General features: G+C 33.5%; 4 protein-coding genes across 4 annotated transcripts; 1 reads left to right on the top strand and 3 right to left on the bottom strand.

Moving 5' to 3' along the window:
- Positions 1 to 241: 241 nt before the first annotated feature.
- LOC104906756 (calcium-transporting ATPase, endoplasmic reticulum-type) lies at positions 242 to 5,671 on the top strand. Its single transcript, XM_010695582.4, has 8 exons — positions 242 to 609; positions 1,019 to 2,566; positions 2,825 to 2,946; positions 3,033 to 3,311; positions 3,532 to 3,915; positions 4,140 to 4,249; positions 4,359 to 4,587; positions 4,924 to 5,671. The coding sequence occupies exons 2-8, from the start codon at positions 1,081 to 1,083 to the stop codon at positions 5,491 to 5,493; spliced, it is 3,180 nt and encodes a 1,059-aa protein (XP_010693884.1). The 5' UTR covers positions 242 to 609; positions 1,019 to 1,080; the 3' UTR covers positions 5,494 to 5,671.
- Positions 5,672 to 6,184: 513 nt separating this feature from the next.
- LOC104906678 (pentatricopeptide repeat-containing protein At5g08510) lies at positions 6,185 to 10,379 on the bottom strand. The gene is given in 5 exon segments (XM_010695494.4): positions 6,185 to 6,896; positions 7,099 to 7,638; positions 7,640 to 8,173; positions 8,881 to 9,101; positions 9,193 to 10,379. Coding segments are annotated over 3 exon segments (1,545 nt in total). The 5' UTR covers positions 8,027 to 8,173; positions 8,881 to 9,101; positions 9,193 to 10,379; the 3' UTR covers positions 6,185 to 6,278.
- Positions 10,380 to 12,173: 1,794 nt separating this feature from the next.
- Positions 12,174 to 13,248, bottom strand: LOC104906598 (hypothetical protein). The gene has a single exon (XM_010695399.4). The coding sequence runs from the start codon at positions 13,017 to 13,019 to the stop codon at positions 12,402 to 12,404; it is 618 nt and encodes a 205-aa protein (XP_010693701.1). The 5' UTR covers positions 13,020 to 13,248; the 3' UTR covers positions 12,174 to 12,401.
- A 2,847-nt stretch (positions 13,249 to 16,095) lies between these two features.
- Positions 16,096 to 20,722, bottom strand: LOC104906515 (ras-related protein RABA3). The gene is made up of 2 exons (XM_010695315.4): positions 20,187 to 20,722; positions 16,096 to 17,155 (listed from the first exon to the last, which is right to left on the bottom strand). The coding sequence occupies exons 1-2, from the start codon at positions 20,432 to 20,434 to the stop codon at positions 16,690 to 16,692; spliced, it is 714 nt and encodes a 237-aa protein (XP_010693617.1). The 5' UTR covers positions 20,435 to 20,722; the 3' UTR covers positions 16,096 to 16,689.
- Between the last annotated feature and the right edge of the window lie 5,281 nt (positions 20,723 to 26,003).

The following is a 26,003-nucleotide window of genomic DNA, read 5'->3' on the forward strand; positions in this document are numbered from 1 at the left end:
TTTAATTTCAAAGACAAAACACAATTCAATTTTCTTTATGCCTATAGTCCATTGGTGACCTAAAAGACTAAATTTAACAAGAAGCAATTTTTTCATGTTTCATCTCATGATCTCATAAATTTGTTAGGGTCTAAAATGTAAATTCATATCTTTACCAAACCATATTCAAAATTTAAAATTTTCTAAAAAAAATACTCCAAAAAAGAGACAGCACAAACTATACAAAAGCTAAAGTTCCAAGAAACGAACCATCCTCGACAGTTCTAACTTGCAGATTTTCCTTTATTTTTTTCTCCACTTTTTTCTTACCAAATTTACTTTTTCTTTGATATTTTGATTTTTACTACTTTAGAATGCTTTGTATCCAATCCACTCTTTGCATTCTAAGGTTCGGTTGAATATATGACATAGAATCAGTACCTAACTCTTCCATTTTTTATTTTATTTTAATTTTTTATTATTTTTATATTTAAAATATTATAGTAGTGTTGGTTGTTTTATTGTGTGTCATTCACCTTCAGAAATCATAACTGCAAGGAAAGCAACAAAATTATATATAGTTGGTAAAGTATTGAAGGATTCTTCCATGGTATTTCCTCTGTTTTCCTGGTAAGTTTTTTTTTTTTGTTCTTTTAACTTATTCTTCATTTTTTGAAAGAAGTTTCTTTCATTTTCTGTAAGATTTAGTTGAGTAGAATTGTATATCTGTTGATGTGTTTTCTGGGTTTTGTCCATATTATGTCAATTTAACAAAAAGGTTCAATCTTTATTGATTTACTTAGCAAATTTGAGAATTTAGTTTGACTGAGTTACATTTTTGTATTGTTCATTTTAAGTTGACATTTTTGCCACCCAAAAGGTAGAATTAATTTGATTATAGCAAAAAGAAGGGAAATTTACCTTTTTGTATTTTGTTGAAGTCATGATTTTGAAATTCAAATTTTGATTCTTGGATGGGTGGTCAATGGTCATATAATTTGAAAATTCTAAATTTCCTTTTCTATGAATTTTCATGCAGGTTAGAAAAAAGATGAGTTTAAGATTTTGAGGTGAAAGATAATTTGGGATTGTGAGTTTGCAATGGTAGAACTAACATCAATGGAAGAGAAACCATTTTTTGCTTGGTCTTGGTCAGTTGAGAGGTGCTTAAAAGAGTACAATGTCAAACTAGACAAGGGTTTGAGCAGTTATGATGTGGAGAAGCTAAGGGAGAGATATGGTTGGAATGAACTAGACAAGGAAAAAGGGAAGCCTTTATGGCATCTTGTGTTAGAACAATTTGATGATATGCTTGTAAAGATACTAATTATCGCGGCGTTTATCTCATTTGTACTTGCTTATGTACATGGGAATGAAACCGGGGAATCCGGTATTGAAGCCTATGTAGAACCCTTTGTGATTGTTCTAATCCTTGTTATTAATGCCATTGTTGGGGTATGGCAAGAAAGTAATGCTGAGAAAGCCCTTGATGCACTTAAAGACTTGCAATGTGAGTCTGCTAAGGTTCTTAGAGATGGGTTCCTTGTCCCGGACTTGCCTGCAAGGGAGCTAGTCCCGGGTGACATTGTTGAGTTGCGAGTGGGAGATAAAGTTCCGGCTGATATGAGAGTCGCAGTCTTGAAAACATCGACTCTGAGAGTTGAGCAAAGCTCATTGACAGGAGAATCTATGCCTGTTCTGAAGTGCACTTTGCCTGTTTTCTTTGATGACTGTGAATTGCAGGCAAAAGAGAACATGCTTTTTGCAGGGACAACGGTTGTGAATGGGTCTTGCCTTTGTATTGTTGTTGATACTGGGATGAAGTCTGAGATTGGGAAAATTCAGACTCAGATTCATGAAGCTTCATTAGACGAGAGTGAGACTCCATTGAAGAAGAAGCTTGATGAGTTTGGTAATAGGCTTACTACTGCAATTGGAATTGTTTGCCTCGTTGTTTGGGTTATTAACTATAAATACTTTCTATCTTGGGATGTTGTGAATGGATGGCCTACAAATTTTCAGTTTTCTTTTGAGAAGTGTACTTACTATTTTAAGATAGCCGTTGCACTTGCAGTAGCTGCCATTCCTGAAGGCTTACCAGCAGTTATCACAACTTGTTTAGCTTTAGGCACAAGGAAGATGGCACAAAAGAATGCTATTGTTAGAAAACTCCCTAGTGTAGAAACTTTAGGATGTACCACTGTCATATGCTCTGATAAAACAGGCACTCTCACAACTAACCAGATGGCTGTCACTGAGTTCTTTACTTTGGGAGGGAAAACTACAACTTCCCGAGTTTTTCATGTTGATGGAACCACCTATGATCCTAAGGACGGGGGGATTGTTGATTGGAGTTGCTATAATATGGATGCGAACCTCCAAGCTGTGGCAGAAATATCCTCTGTCTGCAATGATGCAGGAGTTTTTTGCAATGGGCGTGCTTATCAAGCTACTGGTTTGCCTACCGAGGCAGCTCTTAAGGTTTTAGTGGAGAAGATGGGTGTTCCTGATGCAAAGGTGAGGAACAAAATCCGTGACATGCAGCTTGCTGCAAATTATATGATCGATCGTACCTCAGTTAAGCTAGGTAAGCCATTTGAATCAGAATTCATCTGTAAGTTTCCATTTCTTGGTTTATGTTAGAAGCTGTGTGATGAAATTTTGAAATCAATCACACTTGAACTTTTCATGTTTATTTTGAAAACTAACAATAGAGGATTAGTAATTCTCTCCTTTCTGTTTTTAGTTTTCAAAAATACTGAAAACTATAATTAAGAATAACCAACAGGCTCTTAGTTTACAGTTTTTCCAAATATTACACTTAATATGATCCTTTAATGGACAGTTTGCTGTGACTGGTGGACAAAGAGGTCTAAGAGGGTGGCTACACTGGAGTTTGATCGCTTTCGCAAGTCTATGAGTGTCATAGTCCAGGAGCCAACTGGGCAAAACCGTCTACTAGTGAAGGTGAGCTTTCTCCCAAGGTGCTAAGTAGTCACTTAAATTTCATCTGTTGTAGTCTTCTCCTGTGACTAAAAGGTCGGAGTTTACAGGGTGCTGTTGAGAGTTTATTGGAGCGAACTTCACATGTTCAACTGGCAGATGGATCAATTGTTCCAATCGATGAATCCTGCAAGAAACTGTTGCTGTTGAGACAATTTGAGATGAGCTCAAAGGGATTGAGATGCCTAGGATTGGCGTATAAGGATGAGTTGGGAGAACTTTCAGATTATTCCAATGAAAGTCATCCGGGCCATAAGAAGCTCCTTGATCCTGCTTCCTACCCAGAAATCGAGAACAACCTAATTTTCGTGGGAGTTGTTGGTATTCGGGTGAGAGCTCTTTGGCATTTCGATTAATGCTCTGTTTGGTTGATGGATGGATGGAAAACATTGAGAAAACTATTTTCCACCCATACAAACCAAACAAAAGAAAATGGGAAAACCAATTTACCTAAAATGTTTTCCTTCCGAATAGACACTATATAAGCCATTTATGGCAACTGCTTCAAAAATTTTACCTGTACTAAGACTTGAATGATTGATCGAACAGGATCCACCTCGAGAAGAAGTGGAACAGGCAATGGGTGATTGCAGACAAGCAGGGATTAAAGTGATTGTCATTACTGGAGATAACAAGTCTACAGCAGAAGCCATCTGTCAAGAAATCCAGTTGTTTTCTAACTCTGAAGAGCTGAAGGGGAGAAGCTTTACTGGCAAAGAATTCATGGCACTTTCTTCTTCAGAACAGCTTGATATTCTCTCTAGACCTGGAGGCAAGGTTTTCTCTCGTGCTGAGCCTAAACACAAGCAAGACATCGTTAGGATGTTAAAGGAGACGGGAGAGATCGTAGCTATGACTGGAGACGGTGTCAATGATGCTCCTGCTCTGAAACTTGCTGACATTGGAATCGCAATGGGAATTGCTGGAACTGAGGTAGACATGTCCATGTCCATGAATATTATTTCATTTGCTTTTTGATATAGTCGGTTTTTCTAGTAAGGAAAGTTAAGAGACTAGGCTTGTCCTAGAAGTATTACCTGAACTCATCCTTGGTGTAATCTAATACAAAAGGATTGGCTTGGTTCATGAATGTTGATGAAGTTGTTTATCTTATAGTGTTTCGGTTTATTTTCTAAGAATAGTACAAAATGTTTCAGGTGGCAAAAGAAGCTGCAGATATGGTTTTGGCAGATGATAACTTTAGTACTATAGTTTCTGCTGTTGCTGAGGGTCGCTCAATCTATAACAATATGAAAGCTTTTATTAGGTACTACTAATACAACAGTAATTCATATAAACAAACTTCCACATTCAGCTCTATGCTTTATTAGTTTTGATCAATGTCTAAATCCCTTCTCCCTTCCCTCTATGCTTAGGTACATGATATCATCGAACGTAGGAGAGGTCATATCCATCTTCTTGACGGCAGCACTTGGTATTCCAGAATGTATGATACCCGTGCAGCTTCTGTGGGTCAATTTGGTCACTGATGGTCCACCTGCAACAGCTCTAGGTTTCAACCCTGCTGATATAGATATTATGGAGAAACCACCCCGTAAAAGTAATGACGCTCTTATCAATTCCTGGGTTCTCTTCCGGTACCTGGTGCGTATTTGCTCTTCTTTTCTCTCTATGTTTAGCTTGGTGAAATCATACTTGATTTCCAATAGTACTCCAATACTAACAAAGAGGTTCCTCTATTCCCAGCATCAGTGCTCCATTGGAGTGACTAGTGAGGCCATAAGGCTCTGCTTTATTCACTGCTTTTTACTGAACTAAAATTATATTAACTGTATAAAACTTATGTTTAGTGATCGAAATTGATGTTTACTATAATAATTTTATTTTAAGTTAAAGAGAACGCGGGCCTAAGTTATGACTTAGAATGGATGTAACAAGTCTTCTTATGTTCAGTTTCTGATGCTCTTCAAAACTTGGCAGGTGATTGGTTCCTATGTTGGTGTGGCAACAGTCGGTATCTTTGTCTTATGGTATACTCAACCTTCTATTCTTGGTATCAATCTCATAAGCGATGGTCACTCACTGGTACAACTAACTCAGCTACAAAACTGGGGAGAGTGCCCTTCATGGTCGAATTTCACTGCTTCACCATTCACAGTTGCTGGGGGACGCGTTATAAGCTTCACAAATCCATGTGACTATTTTTCTGTTGGTAAAGTGAAGGCAATGACCCTATCACTTTCTGTTCTGGTGGCAATTGAAATGTTTAACTCCCTAAATGCCCTTTCGGAAGACAACAGTTTGATCACGATGCCACCATGGAGAAACCCATGGCTGTTGATCGCCATGTCTCTCTCTTTTGGGCTTCACTGTCTTATTATGTACGTTCCAATACTAGCAAATGTTTTTGGTATAGTTCCCTTGACTTCCAACGAGTGGTTACTGGTTATCATTGTTTCCGCTCCTGTGATTCTTCTCGATGAAATTCTCAAAGTAGTAGGAAGGAGCCGAAGAAAGATGGCAAAGAAGATGAAGGTGAAGAAAGTATAAACCTGGTGCACTTCTGAAACTGAGAGCTCTGTGGTAGATGTGAAAAAGCAACGGCACTATAAATATATATATAACCTTGTCTTTCGATATGATTACATCCTGTAACATATGGTTGAAGTTAGAATCAGTTGTTGTGTTCATGTACATTATAACAACCAAAGTATGTGGTTTTTCTTTACCTCTTTCTTCTCCCTGCTTTCTTTCCATCCTATCTCACAGCAAATTAGCAAAAGATGAAGGCTCGTTGTTCTAGAACCTTTCATTTGTGAAAAAAATAAGTCTTGTTGTCGAATAGTTAGGTACGTAATAATTACTTCCTCCGTCTAGAAATAGTTGCACCATTTGCGTAGTGTTTACTATTCACATCATACACTTTGATTATCTTTGGCGATTTATATATTATCAAAAACAGTCATATAAGATCTTATTAGATTCGTCTCAATGTATATTTTTTTAATATTAACTTTTTATAATTTTCTCATTGATAATTGAAGATATTAATGTTTAAAATCATACATCTGCAAGCGTGAAAACATAAAACGGTACAACTATTTCTAAACGGGGAAAGTATAATATAAAGGAAAATCGCATATATGTCCTTCAAGAACAAGTCTTTGTGTTCACCTTATAATATCTCCGCCTTTTCCCCAGTTATGCAAAAAACTGTTAGATCACCTCATATATACGTCCATTGGAACTTGGAAGTACCCCATTGAGATTAAAGCAAAACAAATTGTTAAGAGCAAAAAAGATAAGTTACAAAAGTAAGTATCTTTGTATTGGCTTTATAGATTCATGCAATAGCTGTCAATTTGAACATCCAAATCACTTGAATCTACACTGTTATTTTTCATGATCTTGCAATATATATCTTCCAGCACTGCGTATATCTCATTCGCTCTTGGATGTGAATTATCCTCAACAATGAACACATGAATTTCATCCGCCTCTTCGATACAACTGTAACCAGCTGCTTTTGTTATATGGCTTCCCTTCATCATCTTTCTCAGCTTCGCCACGCCATCCCATCTTTTCACTGAAGCATAAATATTAGAAAGAATGACATAATTCCCTGAATTCCAGGGATCGAGCTCAAAAAGGGCCTCGGCTGCCTTCTCTGCCACCTTGATATTACTATGGAAACTGCAGGCCCCCAAAAGGGTACCCCATATCACAGGGTCAGGCTTCATTGGCATAGTTTGTATAATATTATAAGCTTCATTGAGCTTCCCTTTACGCCCAAGAAGATCAACCATACATCCATAATGTTCTAGCTTGGGGATGATACCAAACTTTTCCTTCATTAATTTGAATAATTCTCGGCCTTCTGCAACCTTTCCACCATGAGTACAGGCCAGAAGAGCCGCCACAAATGTTATAGCATCAGGCACCATCTCTTCTCTCTACAACACAACCCACAAAAATGGCAGATATCAATGATGTGTCATTGTGTCCTATGGCATGTAGGAATAAGAATAAAGTTTCACAAAACAACTGGTCTCTTGTCACAATTTAGCGTTATCATTGTTTTACCAGTTAAAGATTGAGCAGTTTTATAGGAGGAATTGTGTTTATCAGCATACAGAAAGAACAGAGAAAGCTCACCAACATTAAACGGAACAAATGAAGTGCTTCTTCATGTCTTCCATGTGTAGCAAATCCCATCATCATTGAATTCCAAGAACACAAATTCTTCCTGTCACGAATCTCGTTAAACAACTCCATTGCTCTATGAAGTTTACCACATTTTGAATACATTTCCAACAAGGCATTGCTCACAAACAGATTATTCATGTACCCATTTCGCCTCGCATACTTTTCAATCCTTTTTCCCACCTCCAATGCACCAAGATTAGCACAAGCTGGAAGAACACTAGCTACACTCACCTCATTAGGCTCCAATCCTTCTTCTTTCTCAATGCACAAAAAAGTGTTCAGGGCATTTACATACTGCCCATTTTGAGAATACCCAGAAATCATAGTAGTCCAAGAAATCACATTTTTTGATGGCATCAACTGAAACAATTTATTTGCTTCCTCCATATTCCCACTTCTTGTATACCCAGAAATCATAGAATTCCAAGTGGGTGTATCTTTAAACAGCATTTGATCAAACTGTTTACGAGCTGATTCTACTAAACCCGCACTTAGCATACATATCAACCAATGCAGTTAACGCATATACATCAAATTTGAACCCTGATAAGATGAAATGTGCATGTATCATCCTGCCAATGTGAGGAGAGGAGAAAGAAGCGCACGCGGCGAAAAGGAAAGTGAAAGTGAGAGGATCAGGGAAGCAGCGTCGTTTATACATTTGGGAATATAGAAAGAAACAGTCATGATGAAATCCATGGCAAGAGTATGCTTGAATAAGCTTGTTATAAAGTGCAGATGTTGGTTGAGGAATAAGGTCGAACAGTTGGCGTGCATAAGGAATGTTGGGGATTTTAAGGAGGTTTGTGATGAGGATTTGGGTGTAATCTAAGCCATTTCTAAGGGAGAATGCGTGGATTTGCTTCACTTGATTCATAACAACAAAGTTGTAATTCAGGCATGTTCTTAACTAATCCTACTACTGTTCGCAGCGAAGTGCTTAATTTTAAAGATTCTCTTGAGTGTGTTTTCACAAAACTTGAACTGTCTCCTCGCACAAAATATCGACGATCCCAGTGCTCATCTGATATACATGAAAATTTAATTCCCGTGAGACGTTTTATTCCCGTGAGTACTTCATTATGTAATTTATAAGAAATAGCCACGGATCGAAGTGAAATAATTGGAATAAATAGATTAAGAAACGGAAAAAGTTCACATGAAAAAATCCAATGATAGTTAATTATCTCATAATAATCTAACGAGAACGTATTGTGTCGGACTCGTCCGACCATAATCTTGGTCGGACGACTTTCAGGTGGTTCCAATTTTTTTTCAGGTAGTCTTCATTTTTTTTCAGGTAGTCTTCATTTTGTTTTCAGTTAGTCTTCTTTGTTTTTCAGTGGGTTTTTGTGCTTCAGTTAGACTTACTTGGGTTTCAGTTGGTTTTTATTCTTTTTCAGGTAGTCTACATTTTTCTTCAGGTAGTCTTCATTTTGTTTCCGTTAGTCCATTATTTCTTTCAGTTGGCTCATTATTTCTTTCAGTTGGTCCAACTGAAAGAAAAGAAAGTCCAACTGAAAGAAAAGAAAGTATAACTGAAAGAAAAGAAAGTCTAACTGAAAGAAAACAAAGTCTAATTAAAAGAAAAGAAAGTCTAACTGAAAGAAAAAAAAAGTCTAACTGAAAGAAAACAAAGTCTAACTGAAAGAAAAGAAAGTCTAACTGAAAGAAAAGAAAGTCCAACTGAAAGAAAACAAAATCCAACTGAAAAGAAAACAAAACACTAACCTCTACTTTCTCTCACTTTCTCTCACTTTCTCCTTCTTCTTCATGTGTGACAAGGTCACTATTATCCCAGACTATGAAATGTGGCTGTCTGAGAAACTTGGCCAAAGGCTTCCTCCATTTCTCAGCTCCACAAATTCTGGCATTAGCATACTCTTTGTTGTAAATCTCTGAGGCAATATTTGGTCCTCCAAAATATAAAATGTTTTCCATGGGAACTCCAGCTGCCAAAATGAACAATTCGAATTCAAGACACAAAAATAAAATGAATAATATACACACAGGCACTAACTAAGATGAAGAAACAAGTCTTACAAGCTCGGTGAATGATCTGAGTAGGAGTGACAATCCGCAGCACAGGCTCCAATTCAGCCTCTATACCCTTTGCCAGAGAGATAATGACTGGTGAATATCAGCGGCATCTTTTTTTTTTTTTTTTTTTGATTTTTTCCTTTCTTCTTTTTCGATTCCTTCAGGCTTCAATTTTGAGCAACAAATAAAGGAGAAACAAAGGAGGAATGTGATTTTGCAGTCCAGAGAAGAAGAAGAAAGAGGAGAGAGAATGTGACCTAAAAAGTGAAGCAGAGAGAAGATGTATTGGGCTCAGCCCGTCTGACAGTAAACAATATGTCAGACGGTCTGACTCAATACTTTCATTAATCTAAATTCTAAAGTGTAGATTATTTCATAATAATCCTAATTATTCTTCTTAAGTGACCTAATAAAATCCAATTTTAGAAGTTAAGAAGTAATGTGCCAAACTTTAGTCTACTAGACAGATGGAAGGGACATAAAAAGAGAAGGAGAAACTGGAAAAAAAAAACATCATACTTAATCCGTTTCATATTATATGCAACACTTTTACTTTATACGTTATTCACAAATTTCACTTTGACCATCGTTTGTGATTTATACGTAAACGAATATACAGTTATGTGCGATTTTGTTTGATTCGTCTTAATATGTATTCTTTTAATATGTACTTTTTATAATTTTTACAAATACAAAATTAGAGATATATGTCCTCAAAATTTTACATTGGTATGCGTGAAAAATACAAGTGTTGCAAATATTGTGAAACGGGGGAAGTATAACTAAGTAGATAATTAACGGGAGATTGAGATTATTTTGGGAAGGTAAGCCTATAGTTGAGATTATTCTAGAATAATCACTTTTAATGTGCTAAAGATTATTGAATGATTCTTACCGTGTTGAAAACTAGACTTGAAAAACTTTTCAATAATAGGTCACATGACCCAAGGCGAATTCTATTTTAGGCGATATGGGCTTTGCAAGTTCATATTGTTTTGCTAAAGTCTGCCATGCATGCACGGATTAGTTAATTTTGCCCATTTAATGATTATATTAACATTACTTATTTGGTAACTTACTTTCCTACTAGAATTAGGAGATACAAATTAAAATTGGAGAATTTCTAATTAGCAAGATTATTATGGGAATATCACCTAAATTTTGGGTTATTCTTGTAAATTATACTTAAGAAAAACCTTAGACTCATAATTGATGTATCATTTATACGCCATTTTATTTTATTGGTAGTTAATATTATGATAAATTCAACACACATTATGATCAATTTATTCAGGACAATTGATTATTCAAGTAAAATATGACAGAAGAATTTATGTTGATTATTCAGGACAGTTGTTGTCCCTTAATGCGACATTAACGATAGACTCCACTCTGTTAAAGGGGAGTGTTACATAATATACATTTGAAGCTTCCAATTTTTTCTAGTCTTTTTCTCATATAGAAAAAATTATAATACAAATAGATAAATTAGAAGGGTTCGCTTTCTTGTGTCATTCAAGCGTAAATCTAGGTCCATTTGAAATTTCGTTCATATAGAGAGCTTATCTCAAAATTTTAGAACACCAAATTATTTTACATACGAGGAAAAGTCGTGTGGGAACATAAATGGACATGTAACACGTAAGTGCAGTAGGCCAATATGCAATTATGACTCTATGAGTCTACTTGGCCAGCGTGTGAGTTTTAAACTAAAAGGTCGGTATACGAGCTTAACCATACTCAGTGTCATTGTGTACGATGACCACAACTAAAATCCCATTAGGGTTTAATCATGTGTTACTCAAAGAATATAATAGGGTCTCAACCCCATAAATACTCCCTTAATCATTATTAACGACCTGTTTGATAGTCGTTAATAAATGATAATAATGTGAATGACTTTTAAGTGTAATTTCACAAGGGAATGACCCTTAATATATCCATTGTGAACAATTTTAGCCCCCGAGTTTGTGTTTTTTTCACCATGGGAAAACAATCTCATCCCTAAACTTGTGATTTTTTTTTCTCCATGGGAAAGCAATTTTCATTACCATAGGAATGAGATGGGAATGAAAATTCAACAAGAAAAAGTACTATTTAGAATAAATTAGCATTACCATAGGAATGAACAATAACTTTCTTGACAATTTTACATACAAATTCACTCTCATTACCACTATGTATAACCAACTACCAAACAGACCGTAAAAGGTAAGTAATCATAGAATCCCTAATTATTATCAATCCGAAAAAACCACCCTTGTGGACTTAGGCATCAGAGGGTCAGAAGCCACCCTCTCAAACTTAAGCATCAGAGGGGGCATTCTTGAAATATCCCGAGAGATAAGGATTAGGTTTAGGGATGGCAGTGGGGCAAGTCAAGTAGGAGACCCGTCCCATCCTCGCTCGACTTGGCAGAGATGGGGCGGGGATGGGGATTAAAATCCTACCCGCAATGGGTGGGGGAGCGGGTATGGATTTCATGCCATCCCCGCCCCACCATATATATATGATTAAAATTCTATTTATATACTTATATTATTAATAATTTTATCTTGCAAAATATAATTATGTGGGTATGAAGCAGGTACGAAGTGGGTGCAGATATCCATACGGATGGTGGGAGTGGGGATGAAGTGGGTACGATACAGGTATGAAGCGGGTGCGGTTACCCATGCGGATGGTGGGGCGGGGATGAGTATAAATACGTGCCTGATGAAACGAGAATGGATCTGGAGTTTTCCCCACAATGGTGATGGGGCGGGGATGGGGATTGAAATTTTATGCGGGTGCGGGTGTGGAGGTACTATCCTCCGGACCTGCCCCCGCCACCCCGCCAAATTGCAATCCCTAATTAGGTTTATCTACATTCACACACATCATACAATATCGAAACCTCTCTTAACATGGTACAAAATCATCAATATTTACAAAGTACTTTGCGCAAAATTATTCACAAGCACCGCCTCATAAGATACCCATCATTCAATCAACACAACACAAATCCCATACATTCATACACTACATGCTTAAAAGTTAAAACATAAACATTCAATACATTAATACAACTTCATTTTTGTTTTTCCATTAATCACTAATCAAAACAATGAAGCAGCAATCAAATCAAACCAAATCTTCTAATTGCAGGAATAAACAATACAAAAACCATTATTAAACAAGAAGTCTAACAATCCTTAAAACTGCATAAAAAATCAACACATACCCAACCTAGTAGTTGGAACATGAGCAACACCAGCAACAGTGATAAGTTGATGAAAAACACTCAAAAACTCTTCAAGAACTTCTTTAATCAACAAAACACTATTACTTTTATCAACCAAAATCTTCACCAAATTTACCAAATTACCCTCAAATTTACCCTTTTCAACCAACTCCTTCACAACTTTTCCCTTTTCTCTCTCCTCCACCCACTCATCCTTCATAAACTCCTTAACTTCCTTATTATTGCTTCTAAAAACCACCATTAATAACCTTCTCACATCCTTTTCAACCCTCAAAACGGTGCCGTTTCCTTGAGATATGTCCAAAAGTGCGGCTGCATATCCACTTGCGGCTCTACGATGGATTGATGCACGTGGGGGTGGTGAGGGTGTCCTTTTTGGTGAATAATGAGAGTATAGAGGGGTAAAGTTGTCTTTTTGTTGGAAGGTGGTGATTGATGACGTGGCGGTGGTTTTTGCGGTGGAGGAAGGGTGGTGGTTATGGTGGTGGTGGGAGGAGAAAAGAGTCGGTTTGTGGTGGTTGTGGTGGTGGGGATTGAATGGTTTTGGGACTTGTAAGTTTGAGATTGGGTTTGACAAAGTTTCCATTTTTCTTTTTTTTTTGGGTTGAAACTTGAAAAGTTTAATTTTTGTTTCTTCCTTTTGTGTGTTATTTGTTCTTCTAAGATAACATTTTGTTTTTAGCAAGAGGAATATTTGTCCCCTAGTTGATCATAAAGAAAGAAGAATAAAAAAAAAAGAGTTGTTTTTTGCATTGAAAAATATCAAAGGGTCTTTTTCTTGATGTCAATTGATAAGTTGCCAAGTTTCTAAGTGTTTGGCTTAGTGTTTTGCATGATTGTGGTTAAGAGATCAAGTTTAGAATTAATTGATTATGTCTATATTTTGATTTCTTCCAAAAGAAAACTTTAATGGAGCCAACTAGTCCATTATGTGTTTATGTGGCAAACTATGGAAGAACTTCGACTTGTATGATTTGCTCGGTTGTTTGAACAATCTTAAAAGTTTGAACAAATGGGCACGGAAAGGGAAATCATTATCATCAAAGTGCCTTTAATTGGAATTTTCTTGAATGTGTATAGTAAGACTCAAACTCATAATTAAAAATGTGAACATTACAAATTGAACATCGGAGAACAAAAAAATCAATATTGTATTTATAGCTAATAAAAGAAGGGATATAGTAAAGAAGTTAACTTTGAAAAAATCGGTTTTTCTATATAGTATCCCTGTGTTTTACGAAATTAAGTGTTGTATCTGATGAATTTAAAATTTCCATGTTGTACCCCTAAGATTTATTAACGTTATACAAAATACCCTTATGCAGAATATATACGATATAAAACAAAGTAGAATTTTATAACTTTGTTAGATTACCGAGGTTTTGAATATGATCTGATAAATTAAAGAGTAAAGACTAAATGAGATTTAAAGTAAAAAAGAATTATTAATAAGGGTATTTTGTATGACATCTAGAGAGTTCAGAGATATAATGTATAGAGTTGAAAAAGGTCGGGTACAACATAAAATTTCATAAAACACAATAGCACCCTTGTTTGCAAGCTTCATTCCTTCATCAATCATAGTGCTCCCAAGTCCCAACTGCAAAGTGCAAATAGAAGTATAGAACCAACAAAAAAGCCTTTTGTTTAATGTTCAGGACTTCAGGTGTTTGTTGATTGAACAATTAGCGGAATGGGCTTCATGGCCCAAATCGGCCAAAATTTTTAGTAGATTGAAGTATTCACGTGCATTAGTTGTGAGATTCATGCGCAATTTTATCTCTCTATACTGTTGGGCCAAAGGCATTCGCATTAATCATTTCACGGGCTGAAATTGGAAGAAAAGGGAAAATGGATAGAAATTAGGATAAGGGAAGGAGAAATGTACTACTTTTATTCTTTTTCTTACGTATAAAGACTAGAGAGGTACAATGACAAATAATATAGATGAGATTTAATATCAGATCTTGTTGAATAAACTAAACTAGTTGACATTTACTGAAAGAATATTATGCCTATTATGGAAGTGTATTGTGTGCACGATACATTTATGATTCATTCTTTCTCAGTTACTTATTTGAATGACACTAATGAGCGACAAATTATAATGAAAGAGTATCGGATTAGCAAAAATAATAGCATTCGGTTTACCATACTCATATTATACCTAAGTGTACGGTGAAATTCTGTGTGAGGAAGGTAAGTATTTCTTTATAGGTAAAGGAAAGGGAAATTTGTCAAAATTTGCTCTATAAATTTACACTTTTGTTAAAAAAAATACCTTAAAAACTTAATAGAATTTATCTTAACTTATTAAATTCATTTTATAAGATGTTAAAATTTATCTGGACTTATTAGATTTAAAACTTATTTTTGTATGCGAAGAGAACAAACTAATATATCTTGTTATATTTGTGTTGATTATTATAGACACAATCAAGCGTCACAATCAAAATTTATCTGCGGCCGACTGTTTTAGTTAATAACGAACACAATAAAAGGAAATTATTCTCCTAGTCTGTTAATTTAACTAAACCTTTCGAAGCCATGTAGCATGTTTTATGACAAATTTGAAACAAATTACACACTCTAACAAGTAACAACCAATATTAACGTGTGAATCACCCAGAGGAAGAGTACGAGAACAGTAAAATGATCATACGAAGATCAATCCATGCATGCGCATGCAAAATCAATATGATGCCATTTCTGTTATGTTCACTTTGATCATATAAATGTTTTGAAGACCAAGGACAAATCAAACATATATCTGTTTCGCATGTGTTAAGTAAATTGTTTTACCTAATATATTGACTCACATCTCATCACAGGTGTACCTAATCCTTTTTGCATCATAATTGACTTAAGTTTTGTTAAGCTTCTTTTAACAAAAGTAACATGATTATTACACATGGGAATGATTACTGACAATTAAACCTAAATTCCGATTGCAGCAATTAAGTCTTTAATTTCTTTCTATATTTTAATAAACTCGATTTTTTTTTGTTTCGGAGACCAAAACTCAATATGTAAATGTAATTTAATAGGTTAGACACTTCAAAAATAAGAGAAAGTGGCTGGGGAAGGAGGTTCCTCAAGGTGCCTCTAATGGAGATTGAAAGGTACAATTTACCAGTAATCAAACTTAGCTTAGTAACTAGTTAGTCAATTAGAGTTTCTTATTTTCAATTTTTGTACGTCTATACTCTATCAATTATTGCAGATAATCAAATTTAAAATGAATTAAATACATTTTATATTGTTATGGACTACTTGAGTGGCCCATTTGATAGCGATAATGAATTATGATAATTGTAAGGAAAATCCCATGCTCATTGGTGCTAATTCAATTCAATCCTCAAACATGTTATTTTTTTTTTTTTTTGTAAATTTCTATTAAGACTTTATACCACCTATAAAGTGGTAATGCATCATAAGAATATATATTTGTGAAGAAAACAATTTTAAACAAGCACGGCTATGGATAATATTAATTAGCATGAGACATATATAATAGCTTATTAATTACCATTAATATTTATCATTATTTTGCTTATCAACCATATATCTTTTCTTTCTAATAGTCAATTTTAAACAATTTTCAATTTTTGTACGTTTATACCAATGATCAAGAGACCACGAGAATAGTTCAATATCACAAGTCACAACAATAATGTTTCACATAGAATAAAAATATCGATGTTTCACATAATTTTACACACTCGCGAACCTCTTTAAATATCAGAGATTGATATATCAACTACCCCAAAATAGAACTTTATAGTGAAGCACACCTAGTGATCCCAAAATGTACCAATGGCCACACTTAAAACCAGCCAAGTATACAATATATAGGCATATAATATGCTAGGTCACCCCAAATCACTTATAAATCATCCGCAAACGGCCAATAAGTAATTTACGTCGTATTAGGAAACAACGCAAATCTTGTAACCATTTGCGTCGCACATAGCATACGGTGCGACGCAAATAGTAGATTTGTACTTCTTCCGTTCTCAAATATTGAAACACTCTCTTCAAAAAGCTCTCACATAAAATAGAGAAGTGTTTCACTTATTTCAAAATGGAAGAAGTATATAATTTGGGAGTAACAATGTCATTCTTTGAACTTTAAGACTACTAACACTCCCTACCCGTTGCATATAAATTCACCATAGTATGCAAGTTTAACAATACTCAGCTCATTCACATGTTACAATTAAAATAGACAAAATACTGTTCAATCACAAGAGTTATTAGCAAGAACAAGAGGGCAACTTCTTCATCTCACTGATCTCAAGATCAGAACCTGATATAACATCGATTTTCGAGCCCTGTAATGGAACTGAAGCATGACCATTCAATTTATTCCCTGTAGGAGAATCACAGTCTAAGGCTTTCTTAGAGGTCACATTACTATATATCTCCTCAAGTACCCTAAAGAATGCTTTCTCTACATTGTCCCCACTAAGGGCTGATGCCTCTGAGAAGAACAAGCCCTGATCTTGTGCAAACTCTACAGCATCTTCTGTCGGTACCGCCCTTTGATCCACTAGATCAGCCTTGTTACCGATCAGCATGATCACAATCGAGTTATCGGCGTGTGCCCGGAGCTCGTCTATCCATCTTGCTACATGATCAAATGTTTGTCTCTTTGTTATGTCGTACACTACTACTGCCCCTAGTGCTCCTCTGTAGTATGCACTTGTTACTGCTCTGTACCTTCATGTTAAAATCAGAATGACAAAAAAAAAAATGAAAGTCTCAAATAATGAGTAAAAATTAATCTTGAGTGTACCATGCATATAATGTGCATAGTACGTATACCCGAGTGTATGATAAATGAACTCTGAAACAATCAAATAAATACAGTAGGACAACTAGACAGATTGATTTTGGATTTCTGGTGATATGGAGGGGTTTATATTCACGTGCTACATCAACAAGACAAGCAAATTGCATATGAAATTTATTACATGGTCCCATCTTTGTAATTATATCTTCTCGTATCTTTGACAAACATTTAGCATATACTGAAACTTTACCTAGTTTGCACCCACATATACTACATTATTTGATTTAATGTTTGCCATACTTAAGAAGGGATAATTAACTGTCTGCTTAAAAAAAAATTAACAGTAAAACCTCATTAATATTATATAGACAAAAAAATATCATTCCATTAAATTCGTCTTAACGTTTATTTTCAAAATGTCAAGTTCAATTAATTGATTTGTGACTAGGGTTGGAGAAATATTTAATTGCATTGTAAAAAATTGACGCAATAAGTGAAATAAAAATAGAGAAAGTATAATATTCATTATACTTTTCTCTTTTTTGGAGAACAATCAAGGTATCCATCGGCGATAGCAGTGACTATAGGTGATCATGGGCCGGGCCTAAAAAAAATTCTCGTTGGTCGGACCATGCCAAAATTCGGGCCAATTTTTTGTGCACAAAGTCCGCTATTTCAGGCCAAAATGAGCGAGTTTTTTGGAACAAAATCGAGTCGGGCAAAAAAAATAGACTTAAAAGTCATTTTTAACTTGCCCAAATAAAAAAAAGGACCGGCCCGACCGGGAGCCAAAATTTTCTGCCCAAACCCGCCCAAAAATCAGGTCAGGCCAGATTGGAGTTGATCAACCCTAGCAGTGACTAATCCCCTCGATCCAGGTGCTCTACTTAAGGATAAAGGACTAACCAAGAATCTTTTTCTATTCTTAAATGTTGGAGATCGAACCTCGACCAATTAATTAAACGAAAAAATGAGCAACCACTGTGTCAAAGCACAAGGTTATCCAATATACTTTTCGACAATAATGTCTTGGATGAGATTCAGAATACATGAATGGTGTGGGTATAAACAATTGTAAACCTCTCAAACCACCCCGTTAAAAAAGGCAGTGGGGTTCAGGAAGCTGATCTGCCAGTCTGCTACTGTAAATTGTAATTAATCATATCTGAGACAAGATTATGGACCACTGAGAAAATCTTATTATTTGCGTTTTCATAACTAAATTCTTTATTTAATTCTTTCACTATCTTTATCAAACAATTGAACAAGACAAGTTGTTATAGTTTGATGTGGCGTTGAATTCCCATTAAAAATCGAAAAGCGAATTATCTCTTTCTTGGAATTTATACTAATTAGGTATGAATTTAGAAGTTTTGAAATAATCTTGGAAGCATATGGTTGAAGAAAGAAAAAATATTTACAAGACAAATTTGTCTCACATTTCTATTTATGATAGTACTATATTGTCTATAGAAAGTTCTATTTGCATAAAAATTGATTAAACGTATAATAGAATTTCATCTATGCTTGTTAGTTGCCTAACTGAATTGTGAGCATAAATGCAACACTATTGTACATTTGTACTGATACCAAATTCTCATATTAGGAACCACGTGAATCATATAGCACATAACAACTCCATTATCATTGGGAGGAATGATAAATTACTATCAGTTAGAGGACAACTTTGTCCACCATCGGAGACATTATTGTAATTTTAGCATATTACCATACAAATAGAGATTGAATTGTAAATAACAAGTGTCTAAAAACAGACAGGGGTTGATTTATAAATAACCGGTGTTTTAAACACACAAACATGGTATCAAGTTCACTTTTTGGGGGAAAAAGCTGTGAAAACACGCAAATCAAGACAACATATACTTTTTGTCAGATATTGCACCAATAAGGGTTGTTTTGTAAGGAACAAGTGTCTTAAACACATAAACATGGATTGATTTATCAATAACTAATGTTTTTGATACACAAACATGGAATATATAAATTACAACATTGTCCCTAATAGTAGACAAGCTGATCTCTAGCTGATAGTGTTTTATCTCTCATCATTGATCATTTTGTTAGATACAAAAAGTACTACCACTATTAACTTTTTTATCGGTCAAAGTTAGCGAGCTTTTAACACATATCCTCTTTAATATAGAATCTTAAAATATTATCATATGAAATCTCATAATATACTTCTATATATTAATGGTCAAAAATATATTTCAAAAACCATAAAAAAACAATAAACGGAACCACTAAAAGAAATGAGCACTATTCAAAATATATATCCTCGAAAACAAATTTTCCTAAAATGTGCCGATTTGCTTCAAGTATATATATATATTGTCTACACACACAACTATAATCTATAGAGTTAGGATACATTCTCTTCACCTTAAAAAAAAATAAAAAAATAACGATCATTTATGCCTATTTAGATGTAAACAACGGTACAAAATTACTAATCCATACTAGAGTTAATAGATTTAATCATTTATTAAATGTTCAGTTTTACTAAATTTAGAAGAGATAACTTAAACCTTAAACTACCAACTAAACTAATTTGACATCACAACAAGTCATAAGTCTGCCTAAACTTGAAAGTTGACTATATGAAGTATACTTACCACCACACGTTACACTTAACAATTTTTAGAATATTGCCAATCAAACGATCACGGAACAATTAACATGTTATCTATTAAGAATATTTTAACTTAGTAGTTAAGATTAAGGTACGGTGAACGATAAGCTACAGTTTTGAATTTCCCCTCCGGTTTTTTTTAACTTTGTAGTGACTCCGTGGCTCATATGAATAAAAGAAACTTAACATGTTATCTACTTATTTCCGTGTATTATTAAAACACGTCAATAATCAAACAAGTACTTGATGATTACACGTAAATAAAATGAAGCAGAAGAAGATAAAAAAGAAAGTAAGAAAGAAACCTTTCTTGGCCAGCAGTATCCCAGATCTGAGCTTTGACAACTTTAGATTTAATAGTAACAGTACGAGTTTGAAACTCAACACCAATTGTAGACTTTGAATCTAAACAAAATTCATTCTTTGCAAATCTTGATAGTAATTGAGATTTTCCAACTGCTGAATCTCCAATTACAACTACTTTATACACATAATCTATTCTCATTTCTTTTGCAACTCCTTCTCCTTCATAACCATTCATCTCTCTATTCATCTTCTTCTTTTTTTTTCCCAAAAATAATGCTAATAAGTTTTTTGAGGAGGAAATATTGTATTTCTTGAGTTAATTACTAATCTTATTTCTTATATATGTTATAAGAAATTCAACATGGGATCTTTTTGTTTGGGATATGTAAGTAAATGATATAGTGGGAGTAAGTTAAATGATATAGAAAGAAGACACTTAAAAAGAAATATTTAGAAATAGGGGGAACAAGAAAATTTAAAGGAGAGGAAAGATCATGAAAAGCTTGAAAAGAAGAAGAGGGAAGAAAGGAAAAGCAAGTGTTGAGTCATGTCCCACTATTATAGGACTATAGTACTAGTAATTATGTAATTTCCTGTTCAATTATAGAAGTAAATTACTACTTCACTTCTATGCCAAATTAGTGAATGTGTGAAAAGGGTGCTCCTTCTATCTTAACAACAATTAATACAAACTCTTTGACTTTTATATTTATCAATTAACACATAATTTTAATTATTGATATTTTAAATTATTCATTAATAAAAATTATTGATATTTGGAAAATATAAAGTTAGCAAATTAACATCTTATATAATATTTGTTTTTTTATTGCAACTAATAATTGTTTTGTATATTAATGAAAAGATATGATTAAATGTATAGCAATAATTAGATTTGGGCATGGTTGAACCGAGCCTGGGTTCGGGTGTGACCCGAACCCGTGAGTAATATGACGTGTCGGACCGGACTTGAAATTTTCAGATTTTATCCACAGCTCGACTTGGACCCTACGAGCTTGTAGTTCGGGCTCGTGTCTCATGCAACCTACAGGCCTGGCGGCCTGTGTTTAATGTTATTTATTTTTTTTAATTCTTAGCTACACACTGGTCGTATAGGCGGGTTCATGCAAGACAGGCTGTGAAATAAAATTTCTTTAACATAGCAGTTTCACATAGCAAATAACAGGCTGGGTTGAGTCTCAAGTCGACCCAAACCGTATCGGTCCGACTTATTTCCACCTCTACTAATAACGTATAAAAGTTAAATGATTGTTTAATATTTTTACAAGGATGGGAGTATGTGATCTGTCAACTGTCATCACCTACTATTATTGTGGTTATAAATCTATAATGGTGTTTTGAAGTTTTATGTGGGTAATTAGTGGGTTTTGCATTTCTGGCTGGAGGGTCCACTTCTTTATACTACCTAACAAGGTTTTGTGGCTTAATATGTGGCACTTTTTCTGGTGATTTAAGGGGGATTTTTCTTTTTGTATTCACTTTTGACAAGAAATTATTACTAATTTGGTTCATCTTTTTAGTTCCACCTCACTTCTCCGCACAAACAAGAAAATGGTAGCAAATGGTTGGGGTCGAATTGAGACTAACAAAAAATGCATTCCTAAAATGAAAATGAGACTAGCAGCCTACTAAAATGGACATGGAGGAGTAAGTGATTGTCTGATAGAAAATGCTAAAAAACTAACAAGATATGTTAAGATAATACTAGTATATATGAAACCTAGGAAGATAAAGTATATAAAAAGAATCCATAATTTACAAAAATATATATTAAACTTAGGAATAGAATATTTTGTATTTACTTTCTATCAATATGTCATATGTGTCACTTTCATACATGATACTTAAATATGTTCCATTCAACTTTTATTACATTTTTTTCAGAAAAAATAAGCTTTAGATGAGTTCTAAATCTATCAATAAATTTAGATATACACTTTATATGCACTTTATATGAAATAGATATCATTGTTGCAAAAAATTGTTTATGTAATACGGTTGCACAATATTGATCGAAAGTGAATAAATTGATGATTATTATAAAAAAAAAAATTGAATATAAATATATTATTCTATTTGTGCTTAGCGACTAGCAAGCTAGAAGTCCATAAGACAATGATATAAACATAATTCAATTTCGTGTTTCTGTTTTTTTTTTCCTACAATATTTTACTACCTAGTTAGTTAATAACCTATACCCACGTATATTATTACAAAATAAATGCAATTGAAATATCTTCTTCTTTACCAAGGAATAATGCTCCTCATTTAAAAGAAAAAAAAATAAAAGAGAGAGAAAGAAAGACTTCCTATATTAATTTTAAGCCAATATCAGTTGCGGGACCTATTAAGATTTAAGATAAGCTTAAGATGTCAATTATTTATTATAAGAGATATTTGAGACATTCTGGTACATGCTGCCATAGTCCCATGTTACTTTTCATGGTCGGCTTGGTTTGTCCTTATAATTTTAAGATCCATGCCTAGATAGGTTGGAAAAATGGTTGAGTTATTTTCGAGTTATTAATCTTTTTAAACATATTAGAAAAAATATATTAATGTGTATATAATAAATGAGAGGAGAAATTATATAGAAATAATGTTTTCATGTATTGGTAATTACTAAAAATTCAATAATAAGAAGGTTGACAACTCTTAAGATCACTCGGTCACTCCTCAAATGAGAAGGCTTATAATAAAGAGGTTTGTTTTGTTAACCTTATTTTTTTTTTTAATTCTAAACCTTTTAAAATATTTTTTTAGGCATGCATTCTCTTATTATTTTATAGCCTTTCTTATTTTCCTGAATTTTTTTTTGTTATTTTTTTTTAAAGAATAAGTAAAAATAAAGTAAATATAACAATCCGTTAATACTCCGTCATTTACTCTTAAGATATTTGCTTTGGATCAAGTTGGCATGCAATAAAAAACCAATTAGAATGTTAGGGCAGATTCTAATTTTAAGAGACAAAATACCTAATACATAGTAGCTAGTATAAAAATTGAACAAATAATTTGAGACGTCCCAAATTATAAAATTAAACTATAATTTTAGATCGTAATCGTCCTTCATGGATGCGGGATGCTATGGTTGAAGTTGTTAATTATGATCAACATTGAATATATTTTAAGATTATTAAAAGATTACATTGAAAATATATGTCAAAATTATGTGTAGTCAATACATATTACTTCCTCTGTTCAAAATATAAGACATTCACGTATTATGAAAATTTGATTTGACCACATATATCTTTCATAATATGATAGAAAAAATTATAAAAACTATACTGTTGGATTTGTCTTGAAAAATACTATAATAATAATATTTCCAAATTTTTTTTATTAATATAAATTGAAAATAATTGACAATCAAATTAAAGTTCGACATTGAATATTGTGTGTGCTTTATATTGAAACTGAGAGAGTAATGTTTAATAATTGACTTTAACTTTTATTCCTAACCCTTGAGACTATATTTAGTATTCTAAGTTCTCATATCTTGATCGATAAGTCTTTCCAAATAGAAGACATGCCATTTCCTTACTTCCTAAGCTTTCAACTTTAGAAGTGGGAAAATACTACTTTCATGGCATTGCATTTGCACCGTTGAATTGATTTATATCATACCGACGAAAGATGTCCTTATCAAGAAAACATACGAATGAAACAAACACTATAGTTAAATGTACTGTCTTATCTTCAACCTCTAATCTATGTAATACAATCCTATTTCATTAGTGGTACGTCTGGTAACAATTTAACTGTTGAACAATTTATATCTAGATCACAATTACTATCAAATTATGCTAGTAAAAGACAATAGAAAAATGTGGAGTTTCAAAATTATATATTAGCACATGCAAAAGCGTGGCAAGACTGGCAACTGTTAACAAGTATAAATAACCCTCGTTTCTAAATTAGTGTAACACGACTTTTACGTTTGTTAACGCATATCTCTAATCATGGTTCTTGTAAAAGTTACAAAACGTCGGTAGATATTATGAAAATATTTATTGAAATAAACCCAACAACATCTCATATAATCATTTTTGCTTTTATATATTGGTAAAAAAATATGGTCAAACTGATATACTTCCTCTGTTATTTTATAGATGCTACATATTTCCTTAAATGAAAATGTCATAATAGATGTTACATACATAAATGAATTCTTTTTCACCATAAAAATCTTAAAATACTATTAAAAAGTTGGTGATCTCCACCTTCTCCTTTAAAATATTCATATTTTTTCCTTAATAAAAGTTTTTTTTATTCAAAAAGTGGTGGTTCCTTTCTTAAAAACTCTCACTTTATGTAACAGTGCAAAAGTCTAAGTGTTCCTCTTAAAAATTCGGTGTCATATAAATATAAGCGTCAATTTTGGTCCAAAACGACAGTTTTTCTAATCTTTTGCACCGGCACATATTTGGACTCACTAGACATTAATCATGGGGTCAGCAGGTCACATCACCGCTTTGAAAAAAAAGGAGAGGGCCGTTATTCGGCCCATATAGATTGGTTGCTTATTACAATGAAGGCCCATACTCGAACAGGCCCACAAGGAAGTGATAATCAATTAAAGATTTATGGGCTTATGATTTTCATTTAACTGGATGGTCAAAGTTAGAGATTGTAGTGGAATAGTTGAGTTTGACAAAAGCCCAATGAGCAAGAGAAAGCCCAAATTCAAAAGCCACTGAAGGGCCTCATTAGATGGGTTGAAGGCTTAATTTTAAAATCATTCAAGGCTACATAATAAGATGAATTGGCTATAACTGGACCTTGTCACTGAACAGTACAATTGGGTTCCCTTTGGCCTGGTAATACAGCATGTAAGCTAGTGTGAAGTTTGAAATTCCCAAAAAATGATCCTAAAAAAGCTTCATTTATCTATTTATAAAAAATGCATTGTATAACATTTAATCCTATAAAAATAAGCTTGTATATTATAATATTAACCACTAAACTAGTTGATACTTGACGTTATAGTTTCAAAGTAAAATATAATAAATGAAAATTATAATTTCTCGGGGCATAATCCAAACCTAAAAACTAGTAATTTAATTAAAAAGAGGATTTTGTGATAAAATAGAGTATCTAAAAAGCCGCATACCAAGGTATTTCAACAAGGACTAATCCCACATTTTCCTACCCAAAATACATTTTCGCCCATAAGAAGGAAGAAACACATATTATACCATTTAATTATATCGTTTATATTCTTACAAGTTACATATTAAATTTCAAAGACAAGAGTGTATTATATTATTTGTAAGTAATTATATCGTTTATATTCTTACAAGTTACATATTACAATTCAAAGACAAGAGTGTATTATATTATTTGTAAGTAATTATACATTTCTGTATATGTATTGTTAAAGTCGATGGTTATATAGATGAAAAATTCACATTATAATTTATTATGTAGAAAATTTAAAAGCAATTGGAAGATCATTTCTTGAGAATAATCCAATGCTTATATATCTCAAGTTTTTTAGTTAAAACCTTAAATTTACATTTGTAAATGATCCGAGAAATTGGTCGGGTCATCAACTAGTTATATTACCAAAGCTAGAGCTCACTGAGACGAGTTATAACTTTTTGTTCTATCTATGTGTCCACCCACCGATATTAGTAAAGAAAAACAAAATCAAAGAACACCTTAACAACTAAAAAGAAAAAAAAGTCAAATAAACCAATATCAAGTTATCAACCCACCAACAATCCGAAACCGAGTGAAAATCATAATTATTAATCGCGTGAAATTTACAATAATTAATCGCGTCAAAA

The sequence above is a fragment of the Beta vulgaris genome, chromosome 1 (assembly GCF_026745355.1).
Source record: "Beta vulgaris subsp. vulgaris cultivar EL10 chromosome 1, EL10.2, whole genome shotgun sequence".
In the NCBI taxonomy this organism is placed as follows: Eukaryota; Viridiplantae; Streptophyta; class Magnoliopsida; order Caryophyllales; family Amaranthaceae; genus Beta; species Beta vulgaris.

What these genes read in the sequence shown, in the direction of transcription:
- LOC104906756 (XM_010695582.4), top strand. Translation starts at nt 1,081, where the DNA reads ATGGTAGAACTAACATCAATGGAAGAGAAACCATTTTTTGCTTGGTCT. An exon ending in TCGTACCTCAGTTAAGCTAG is followed by an intron (nt 2,567 to 2,824) that starts GTAAGCCATTTG and finishes TTTAATGGACAG; the next exon opens with TTTGCTGTGACTGGTGGACA. An exon ending in AATATGAAAGCTTTTATTAG is followed by an intron (nt 4,250 to 4,358) that starts GTACTACTAATA and finishes CTCTATGCTTAG; the next exon opens with GTACATGATATCATCGAACG.
- LOC104906598 (XM_010695399.4), bottom strand. Translation starts at nt 13,019, where the DNA reads ATGGAAACTTTGTCAAACCCAATCTCAAACTTACAAGTCCCAAAACCA.
- LOC104906515 (XM_010695315.4), bottom strand. Translation starts at nt 20,434, where the DNA reads ATGAATAGAGAGATGAATGGTTATGAAGGAGAAGGAGTTGCAAAAGAA. An exon ending in GATACTGCTGGCCAAGAAAG is followed by an intron (nt 17,156 to 20,186) that starts GTTTCTTTCTTA and finishes TTTAACATGAAG; the next exon opens with GTACAGAGCAGTAACAAGTG.